General features: G+C 41.2%; 1 protein-coding gene across 1 annotated transcript in view; it reads left to right on the top strand.

The window, feature by feature from the left end:
• The first annotated feature begins 3,550 nt into the window (after positions 1 to 3,550).
• Positions 3,551 to 11,787, top strand: part of OPRM1 (opioid receptor mu 1) — a 208,092-nt gene continuing 199,855 nt past the window's right edge. Inside the window, exon 1 of the mRNA XM_040429486.1 lies at positions 3,551 to 4,065. Coding sequence (XP_040285420.1) covers positions 3,782 to 4,065 — 284 coding nt within the window. The 5' untranslated portion in view covers positions 3,551 to 3,781. The remainder of the gene's footprint in view (positions 4,066 to 11,787) is intronic.

Below are 11,787 nucleotides of genomic sequence, written 5' to 3'. Positions count from 1 at the left end.
GTATGGAGAAGGAAAGGAACTGCTCATGATACTAAGCATACCACCTCGTCAGTGAAGCATGGTAGTGGTAGTGTCATGGTGTGGGCATCTATGGCTGCCGATGGAACTGGCTCTCTTGTATTTATTGATGATGTGACTGCTGACAAAAGCAGCAGGATGAATTCTGAAGTGTTTCGGGCAATATTATCTGCTCATATTCAGCCAAATGCTTCAGAACTCATTGGACGGCGCTTCACAGTGCAGATGGACAATGACTCAAAGCATACTGCAAAAGCAACCAAAGAGTTTTTTAAGGGAAAGAAGTGGGATGTTATGCAATGGCCAAGTCAATCACCTGACCTGAATCCGATTGAGCATGCATTTCACTTGCTGAAGACAAACCTGAAGGGAAAATGCCCCAAGAACAAGCAGGAACTGAAGACAGTTTGCAGTAGAGGCCTGGCAGAGCATCACCAGGGATGAAACCCAGAGTCTGGTGATGTCTATGCATTCCAGACTTCAGGCTGTAATTGACTGCAAAGGATTTGCAACCAAGTATTAAAAAGTGAAAGTTTGATTTATGATTATTATTCTGTCCCATTACTTTTGGTCCCTTAACAAGTGGGAGGCACATATGCAAACTGTTGTAATTCCTACACCGTTCACCTGATTTGGATGTAAATACCCTCAAATTAAAGCTGACAGTCTGCAGTTAAAGCACATCTTGTTTGTTTCATTTCAAATCCATTGTGGTGGTGTATAGAGCCAAAAATGTTAGAATTGTGTTGATGTCCCAATATTTATGGACCTGACTGTATATTCAAAAGATGAGGCAGCACTCCAAAGGTAAAGTGAAAACCGATGGGCCCTTTATTTGACCCCTCTGCAGAGGGGTCAATAAAGGGTCCATCGCTTTTCACTTTACCTTTGGAGTGCTGCCTCATCTTTTGAAGATATATATATATATATATATATGTATATTACAGATAGTCAATGGTAGATAGTCAGTGTAGGTTATATCCTGATATAGTGCAGCTGATTTATCACAGGTTCTGCTGTCCATACATAAATGCTACAGACATAGTGCCGTGATGTCACAACAATACTTAGTGCACCAATCATTAATATGTAGTCAGACCTGCTAAAATGTGAAGTTTCATGTATTGCGCCAAAATATGCGCATCATTAATTGCCGATTAGCGCAATCGCAAATATATATTGGAGCACTCTAACTGCTTATAAAGCCATTTTTATTGTTCTGCCGTGCCAACTCTTTTGTCCAGTCTCAGGAAACTTCTAGCAGCTTGGAAAATGTAGCAAAAATGACCCACGCCTGTATTGCGTGTGCTTTACTCGAATATTACTTTGCCGATTTTCGCAATCAACAAAATAATAGCGAATTTGCAATTTTGAATATTGCCCCTGCTGCTGATCACTACTACTGTGCAGGAACAGCCCCCTAAGTGGTAACACCCAGATGGAACCTTACTGCGCTCTGCTCACAATTAATTCAGAAACTTGGAGCAGGAATAATAGAGGAATGGTACAACATAGAGCCATGAAAATGGATGCTCCAAAATGCTTACTACAAGAAGAATGCAAGTAGTTTCTAAAATAGACATATCAGGAGAGGTGAGAGGTCCTCTTTAACTCCATCATTACGATTCAAATACTTAGAGATACAGTAGCAAAATTATCTTTCTAGGTTTGAATTTTTTTAGAAAATCTAAGATACTCCATTTGTATGTTTAATAAAAACCGCGTTCATCTGAATATTGACTGTATGAGTTTAAGGCTACTTTTACACTTGCGGCAGAGTGATCCGGCAAGCAGTTCAGTCGCCGGATCCGGCAAAACGTATGGCAACTGATGGCATTTGTAAGACGGATCAGGATCCTGATCAGTCTTAGGCTACTTTCACACTGGCATTTTGGCTTTCCGTTTGTGAGATCCGTTCAGGGCTCTCACAAGCGGTCCAAAACGGATCAGTTTTGCCCTAATGCATTCTGAATGGAAAAGGATCCGCTCAGAATGCATCAGTTTGCCTCCATTCCGTCTCCATTCCGCTTTGGAGGTGGACACCAAAACACTGCCTGCAGCGTTTTGGTGTCCGTCTGACGAAACTGACCCAAGCGGATCCGTTCTGACACACAATGTAAGTCAATGGAGACGGATCCGTTTTCTATGACACAATCTGGCACAATAGAAAATGGATCCGTTCTCCATTGACTTTCAATGGTGTTCAAGACGGATCCGTTTTGGCTATGTTAAAGATAATACAAACGGATCCGTTCTGAAAAGATGCAGACGGTTGTATTATCTGAACGGATCCGTCTGTGCAGATCCATGATGGATCGGCACCAAACGCGAGTGTGAAAGTAGCCTTAAAAATGCCTGATCAGTCAGAAAAATGCATTGAAATGCAGGATCCGTCTTTCCGGTATCATCCGGCAAAACTGATCCGGCATTAATTTTTTTCACCTTTTTTTCCGGATACGGCATTCCGGTATTTTGAATGCTGGATCCGGCGCTAATACATTCCTATGGAAAAAATGCCGGCATTCAGTTTTTTCCGCCGGAGATAAAACCGTAGCATGCTGCGGTTTATCTTTTGCCTGATCAGCCAAAAAGACTGAACTGAAGACATCCTGATGCATCCTGAACGGATTGCTCTCCATTCAGAATGCATGGGGATAAAACTGATCAGTTATTGAGCCCTTTTGACGGAACTCAGTGCCGGAAAAGAAAAACGCTAGTGTGAAAGTACCTTTACCTATAGAGTGTTTTATATTGCTGATATTTACCAGACTTGATCATTTCCGGACACATATTTTTTCTAGAATGGTAAATCATCTGTTCCCAACTGCTTGCTGTCGGCATCATCAGATTGTATGGGGACGTAATGGTGCTTTAAGCTCAGCTTTTCCCTTCCTTGCCTGTTAATGTGTGCAGAGGGAATGAACACTTGTCTTATTCTGTCCTCCTCAGCTGTTTACTTCAGTCTTGGCAGCCAAGAAACTGACTGAAAACGCTGACTACAAGGCACAGGTGACCGCCTTATCCATGCATGTCATGAGCTTTAGAGAATATAGCCCAACTGATGCAAGTGAACCCTTGATCCATACAGTTCAGAATACAATCACTGCTTCCTCTAAATTGTGCAGCTTGGAAAGAAAAGTGTTAAAAATTCCAGTCCTTCCCTCTGACAAACGTTATATAGAGTGCTGTATTTATTACAATGCTCATTTAACCCTTTCCATAGCTTAAAATACACATTTATGTTAATGTGATCAAAGGATGGAGACTATATCTACAGGGGGGCTTCTATATGACACTAAAAGAGCTGTAGGACAGTTGGTTCATGCCACCTGGCCATGGTAGCTACTGATTTGTCCTCAGTGAGTGTCATAAATTGCCACCGGGCTCTGCTAACCTGGTCTTGTGGTTACATCCCTCCTCTGATAGCTTGAGATGCTCGGAAAGATTAGTAATGATGAGTTAAGAGGCGTGGTGTGGATGTAGATGCAGCAGGTAGCAGCCACCACTAGACACATCAACACATGGGCACCACTGCTGCAAGGACCACTCAGTTCTACAAGGACCTTGGTTTATGTTGCCATCTCTGTCATTGCCTAGCTACTAGCCTGCTGAAAGGTTTCTCTCTGTGACTGTGAAGAGGAGGGGGAGAGAGGGAAGTAGCTGAAGAGGAGGAGGAAGATGTGAGAGAGACTGAAGGGACTGGAGATCCAGCACTCACATCCTAGCTTGTCTTACCCCTCAAGTATCTCTGTCGGCTGTCAACATGGACATCATTGCGAACGGTTCCTTGTTGCTCCCTGACAGCTTCAACATCAACAGCTTTGAGCTAGGTGCCAATAGCTCACTGTCAACCATGAGATGTCCAGTTGGCTCCTTGGGTAACACAACCAGGCTAGATGGCAACCAGTCCTACCTGTGCAAGGGGCGAGAGCTTCCTGAGGAGGACACCAACTCCATCATTATAGCCATCATCATAACAGCTCTCTACTCCATGATCTGCGTGGTGGGGCTCTTTGGAAACGTTCTGGTCATGTATGTTATTGTCAGGTAAGCAGACCAATGATCCATTCTACCTTAAGTTGAGGTTCCACCTTAAATGCTGGGGAAACTTTTAGCTTCATATAGACCACAATTGCTTCTGCTTCCAAGTAATTAGCATTTGTCAGAAACCAGACTGCTATCACTGTACTAGAAGCATGTGTAAGTGGATGGGATGAAAACAGGAAATTGGAGGGGGGACCAGCAGTGAATGTGTTAAAAAAAAAAGGGCATTGATGAACCATTACAGTGAAGTTGGTAAGGCCACCTAGAAGATTAACATGGAAGTGAAGGTCAGGGAGATTGATATATTAGGAACAGCAGGTGCTGGAGAAGAAAGAATGATGGGACAGATGTATAAGGTAAAGGACTGTGCATATAGAAAAAGCTAAAGCAGGGCAAGGACAAGGAGGCAATCTATTCTTGTGGGATGACTGGAGGTTACTACTGTCCTGCTCACCCTGTATGTACCTCTAGCAAAATGACTAAGAACATGCAATATATACCTCTTACCAACAACCCCCATCATGTAGTAAAGTTTTCTGTACTTTGGATGAATTGTCTCACAGCTCTGCTTCTGCTATCCCTTTCACCTTCAGCCTTGATGTTGATGTAATTGCTGAATGAATACTATGCTGGCTGAAGTGTGAGAAGTGGAGGAGACTGCTGAATTAATCTCTTGCTGATACAGCATCACAATAACACACACAGTCAGGGACTTTATGAGGACACAAATTTTCAAGCTCAATGGGCATATGGATGTAATAGGCAGGGTGGCAACATATCATCATGGGCAGGATGCATGGCACGCCCACTTCCCAAGCTGGACACTGTGTAGATACCATGTAACTCTTTGCATCCCTGGTTGTTGATTGGTTGTAGACTACAGACCATGGTGCTGAAACAGTAATAAAACATCCAAGATATAATGCATGCATAATAATACTATAATCTAAAGAGAGCAGTTTATCATTGAGGATTACTTTCGTATTTCTCACTTTTTTTTTTTATTCACTTTCAGCGACCTGGTGATATAATATAATATACAGAATCATGATGGGTTAACTCAAAGCATGTCTGTTTTTCCCATGTTGATTTGTATAGACTGTGTGTGTGTTTGTATATATTATTATTTAAAAAAAAAAAAATGTGTGTATATATATATATATATATATATATATATACACACACACACACACACACACATACATATACAAAAATACATTTTTGTATGGTGGACATGACTGAATAAACAGATTGGAGCCACATTTGGAGCTTGCGATGCTGAGGTCTTTTGTTTGCTTGTTTGATTCCGGATGTTTATCTGGTGATCACGGCACAGTGGGCAAGTGACTTTGGTGCTGATTTTTGTAGATATATATATGTATATATATATATATATATATATATATAATATATATATATATACTGTGTATATAAAACACCTCTACAATTACTGTATGCAGATAACAAGGACCGATTTTGCTTTGAAAAGGAGGGAGTGGAAGTGAAATTAGCCAGAAGACCTTCAGCACCAGTGTATGTGACATTGCCGGATCCCCAATAGGAGCTTCTGGTGACAATGCTTGTTGCCAGGTAATAAACCCAACTTTTTGTGGTCACTGCTTAGCAAGCAGCAAGCACAGAAGGAAGGGTTCCTTAATGGATTACTATGGAAATATAATAGTTAAGGGGCAAAAAAGTTTGTAAACCTCTGTCCCAATGACTAGTATTGAGACAGGATGTGCTTCCTAACATACATCCTATAGACAGACAGACAGACAGATAGCACATAGCAATCATATTTTATATTATATTAACAGCATAGCAAAATGATTGTATTTGGATCTGAGTCTGCTCCAGCTTTATAGAGAAGGCACATAGACGGTACCGTATATTCGTTTATGAGTGAACACTGCCATCTATAGGGCACTTAAGTTCTAAATATGATTTAGAAGGTCTACAACAGCACATGGTTACGGGAAAATAAAAGTATACGGGCTCGTCTTAATGTCGGACTGTGGCGCCTAGGGCCCAGCAGTAAAATTCATTCTGGGTCCGCAATGTACAGCTGCATGCAAATACTACGCAGGCAGCAATATGCTCAAGATGATTGATTATGTGGTGCTTGTAATGAATTTAAGAAGGCAGGTCCCCAGGGAAAGTGGCTGACATGCCTCTGTACCTAGAATTCCTCTCTGCCACCCAATGCATCTATAATAAGGAGCTGAGTAGTCTCTTAAATCTGGGAGTCCACCCTTCTTCAGCGGCCCACTGGAGGTTCTTCTCCTATGGGCCTTCTCCTCCTCGTATGTAAATCTGTACACCAGACAAAAGACACAATATCTTGCATCAAACCTTTATTCACTTAGCTGCACCATTTTTTTTCTGTATATTACTGACAGCCATGTAAAAAGAAAGGGGGGCTGTGGTTTTGTAACCTAATTTCACAACAATTACCAGTTCTATTCACCTGTAAGTGTGATGGCAGTCTAAAACAGGGGTCAGCAACCTCTGGCTCTCCAGCTGTTGTGAAACTACAACTCCCAACATGCTCCATTCACTCCTATGGGAGTTCTGTGTGCATGATGGAAGTCGCAGTTTCACCACAGCTGCAGATCCCTGGTCTAGAATCATTGCGCAGGATCTGCTACTGTTTGAGGTGAGCAGGAATATCTGTGTGAAATACAAAATACAAGAAACGTATAAATACCATTATATTTGCAGCTGTCGCAATAAAAATAATGATGTGTTGTGCTTGCACTGCTTATAAAATCGGTAAAATTGAATGTATCTGCTTCCTAGCAGTTCCTGCCGGCTCTTTTATTCTAGTAGTGATAGACACGCCAATGTGCCTTTCTGCAGCAGTTTTAAGAACTTACATCTTAACTTTTCATGCAGCCAGCAAGGTGTCCAGTGATGTTCATGATATGCACGCTCCCCCCACCCTCCAGCAGCTAATTGACAGAAGCCTCCCTACACACAGTCAAGGGCAGAAATCAGTCAATTAGCATCTGGAGACGAGGAGGAGGAGGAGTAGGAGGTGGGGGGGGGGGGGGGGGGGGCGCTAACATGAATATCACCTAACATGAAAATCATTGGACTCCTTGCCTGCAACGCTGGCTGCGCACTTATGTATGTTCTCAAAAAATACACATAAGGCAATGCTGAAATCAACGCGTGTCCCTACTTTATTATGCCCCCAGAGTGAGAAGAAAACAGAGCTGACAGGTTCCTCTTAAACAAAGCAAAAACTGCATGTTTCCACTCAGCTTCTCCAAATTCAGCACAAATTCTGTGATATGGTGCACCAAGTCAAAAGGTTTACCAATTTCTTACCACTAAAACTATATACATTCGGCCGTAGGTTCTTTAAAGATGTATTAAACAGCACATACTAGGAGGCAATGTTGGTGATTGGTGATAATGGCAATCGCAGACATTTAACCACGGTGCCTTACCCCGGGAGCGCTGCTCTCCAGGGGCCTAAACGGCTTAGGCTTATTCACACGTCATTGGAACACGGTCCGTGAGATACCGGACTGGCATCCTTCTTAGTGCAGTAGCGCACAGCGTCATTGGTTGCTATGACGCCGTGCGCTTTGTGTCGTCGCCGCAGTACAGTAATACACTCGTATGATCTATAGGATCTATCAGAGTGTATTACTGTACTGCGGCGGAGGCACAAAGCGCACGGCGTCATAGCAACCAATGACGCCGTGCGCTCCTGCACTAAGTAGGATGCCAGGCCGGTATCTCACGGACCGTGTTCCACGGACGCGTGAATGAAGCCTTACACACACTAAGATCGAAAAAGCTGTTCATTCCTATGAATAGCCTTGGTCTCTCTGAAGAAGCCCAGCCTATTACAACTGTAGTTCTTATGGAGACCTGCAGGGATCAGAGCTCCATAAGAACATAGTAAATCTACCATACATTGCAGTGTAAGGTATAAACAATCAGAAGATCACATATTCAAGCCCCCTATAGGGGCACAAAAAAAAAAAAAGAAGAAAAAAAAAAGAAATATTTTTTTCAAATATTTACAAAATTAAAAAATATAAAAATGTCAATCACCTCCCTTCCACATAATAAAAATTAACAATAAAAAAAAAAAAAACATTATAGGAATCACCTTGTACTATTAAAATATAAATGTATTTATCCCATATACAGTGAATTACTTAACGGAAAAAAAGAAAAAAAATGGCTAATTCACCATTTTCTTGCTTCACCCCCCAAACAAAATGTAATCAAAAGTGATCATAAATTCACACACTCCAAAATGATATCAGTAAAAACTAAAGATCACACAACAAAAATTAGCCATGATGCAACTCCATATACATAACTATAAAAAAAAAGTTGCTATTGTTACGACCACCCATCAGTGGTGGTCGTGCTTGCACATTCTATTAAAAAAAAGTGCTGGCCTCTCTGGTGGTCGGGTTCATGGGTGTAAACCAGTGCTGTTTCCTATAGTGTACACGGCCACCGCTGAAGGATTGCAGGGTGGTCGTAACCATGGAAACGAGCATTGTATAATGTGATGGAAAAATGAATCCAGCCAGCAAAGGAGGCAATATGGACAATAACATTTCATTAGTAAGTGCCTTGTATTAACTTGCTCTACATGATAAATGCTATTTGCTGAAGTGACAAAATCCCTTTTATGTTTTTCTGTATACAGAGGATCTTTGGGTTTTTTAAGTAATAGGTCTATCATTCTGTTCTGATTGTGATTTTGATTCTTTATTGTGCATCTTTATAGAGGTTTGATTACTATTTTTCTGTTACTTAGCTCCAAAGTACTTTCAATATAGCAATAGATTTATGAAAGCTTTCTGACGATTGATTATTGAGCTAAATAGGAGCTTTATAAATCTGACAACAGTAAGCTCCCCCTTATGGCGCCTGAAAGTTGTCAGGATTTTATTGTTCTCCTTTATGGCTTTGTAGATGTACGCTGAAGATATGAAGTTCAGTATCAAAAAATTATGCCGACCTCCATAAAGAAAGGTCACAGTACTTTTAATCTACCATGTTTTTCCTGATCCATCAAAAAGCAAAACCATTTTTGATTAATGATGTTTCTTCTCCATGACATTGATTAGCTAAAAGTTCCAGCCAACTGGCAAGCACATTGTACTTGTGAACATCAATGATTGGCAATTGTAATAGGCAACTCAGTGCTGTGAGTTTGGGGGTCACAATAGCTGAAGACCCACAGGTTTCAGACCATTTGTAAGAGGGGTAAACAGGGCTGAGGAATATTATAGCAGGGTCACACAATGTTTAAGCTTTCTGCTCAGCTTTCCACCTGCGGAATATGTTTGAATACCATAGAGGGAAGGTAGCATCATTGCTCTGTGGGTAGCACTAGTGCCTTGGGGTGATGATCCTAGATTCAAATCCGACCAAGAGCATTACATGAGGTTTGCATATTTTTGTATGGGTTTCCTCAACGTACTCTAGTTTCCTCCCACACCCCAATGACATTCTGATAGAGAATCAGTACATCATTTTATTCACAGAAGACATTTATTTGTGATAACCTCATAGGTGATATAACAAAATAATAGCAAAGACCGGTGCACTCTGCGGTCTTACTAAACCCTCAAACTGATTTTAAAATTGAGAGATTAGCCAACATATCCTACGGTGTAGGACATGTCTGAGCCCGAGCACCGCACCAAGGTTTCTTTTTTTTAAAAAATATTTTTTATTTTATTTTAGAAATCACAAATGAATACATAATCCGATATTGATCAAATCACAGTACATAATATGACATTTATAAACATTATAACTGGATTATACAATTCGGGATAAGTTCACACCTATTATCATAATAAATGAAGTTATGACCACCCCCCTTCCCTCCCCCCCCATTGGCTGCCGTCCACTCCAATCCATCAACTATAGACTATTAACAACATTAAGTATAGCTAGGTAGTTTTGCGTGCCACCCTTCATTTTTATTTCTTTTTTCCTTTTTTCCTTCTTTCCATATCCTCATAAACTCTAGTTTGCTGGAGATATGAACACCACTCACTTATCGAGGGCGGGGAGACAGAGCCCCAATGCTTGATCAGCATAGCTTTGGCCACCATCAGGCCCCTCATCCAGATGTGTCTGACCCGGAGCGGGATTTCTGTTTTTGACACATAATATCCCAAGATCACTGTCAAAATCCCCGGGTCATAGTTCATCGCAGACTCCTTTTGGAGGGTAGAGAAGACCTGTTCCCAATATTTTTTTATTTTACTACAACCCCAAAGCAAATGGACATAATCCGCATTGACATGTCCACATTTAGGGCAACCACAATCCCGGGCTTTATTTTGTAGGAATTTTCCTAGAATCTTTGGGGTATAATACAATCGATGCAGGATCTTAAATTGAATTAATCTATGAGCACTGGAAACTGTAGCCCTTCTCACATTCCTATAGATAGTGGACCACTGTAGTGGAGAGCAGTTCAACTCCTGCTCCCACTTACTTGGACTTTTAAAAGGAGTTACAGTTGCCAGTGCAGTTCGAAGTTTAGCATATAATCTAGATATCTTCACCTTCTCATTCTTCTGAGCGTCACAATAATCAAAAAATAAATTATCTCGTGGAAAAAAACTGCCTCTATTCCTAGAGGCTTCAAATGTGTGTTTTAAACGTGTATACATAAACAAATCTAATGGTGAACTATGAATAATACCAAATTCTTCAAACGATTTAAAATGATCCCTATATATAAGGTGAGAGACCTTATTGATGCCCTGAGTGACCAATAACCAAAATCTGTGATTTTAAAAAATTCCGCCAGCCCCCTGTTCTCCCACAGAGGGGTAAAAGCAAAAGGACTGGAGACTTTAAGAATCTCCTTCAACTTATTCCAAACCCTCTGTAGTGACCAAGGGATCAACAAAGACTTCCTCAATCCCATATATCCCGTCTCCAAACATGCAAAAATATTGTCTATTGGTTTATCCAAAACTTTAATCAAATACCGTAAAAGTAAACTCTCTTTCAAATAGCAACAACGCTGTATCTGTGCACATAAAAAATAACCTTGAAAAAAAGGAAGTGACAGCCCACCATCTCCCTCCGCCAACCAAAGGTATCTCTGCTTTATACGCACCCTCTTCCTTCCCTAAATTAGATCGTTGATCAGAATCTCCAGTCTATGAAAGAAGATATCGTCGATCCAAATAGGGGAAGCACAAATCGGGAACAAGACAATAGGCAAGATAATCATCTTGATCAATGCTATTCGATCTGTCTGTGCCAATATCAATTTCTGCCAAGCGCTTATCTTGATCTTAACTTTATTCAGCACCGGGGCCAGATTAAGCTCATAGAACCTATTTATGGGAACCCCAATCTTAACCCCAAAATATTCCAAAGTATCTTTGGGGACCAGAACCTGGACTCCCCTTCCTTCGTCTACCGCCTTCCGGTTCAGCGGGAGGAGCGATGACTTTGTCCAATTAATCATATAACCAGATAATTTACCATAATTCTCTATTACCTCTATCACATAAGGAAGGATTTTCCATCCCTGATCCAGGAACAGAATCACATCATCGGCATATAAGCTTATTTTATCGCTCACTCCCGTTACCCCGAAACCATCTATACGGCTATCTGAACGGATCCTGCAAGCCAACGGTTCAATAAAGAGAGCGAAGAGGAGGGAAGACAAAGGGCAACCCACCAAGGTTTCTCAAGTAGCTC

This window comes from Bufo bufo, chromosome 4 (assembly GCF_905171765.1).
Source record: "Bufo bufo chromosome 4, aBufBuf1.1, whole genome shotgun sequence".
In the NCBI taxonomy this organism is placed as follows: Eukaryota; Metazoa; Chordata; class Amphibia; order Anura; family Bufonidae; genus Bufo; species Bufo bufo.
The sequence above is the reverse complement of the archived record's forward strand: the minus strand, read 5'-3'. Positions and strand labels throughout refer to the sequence as shown.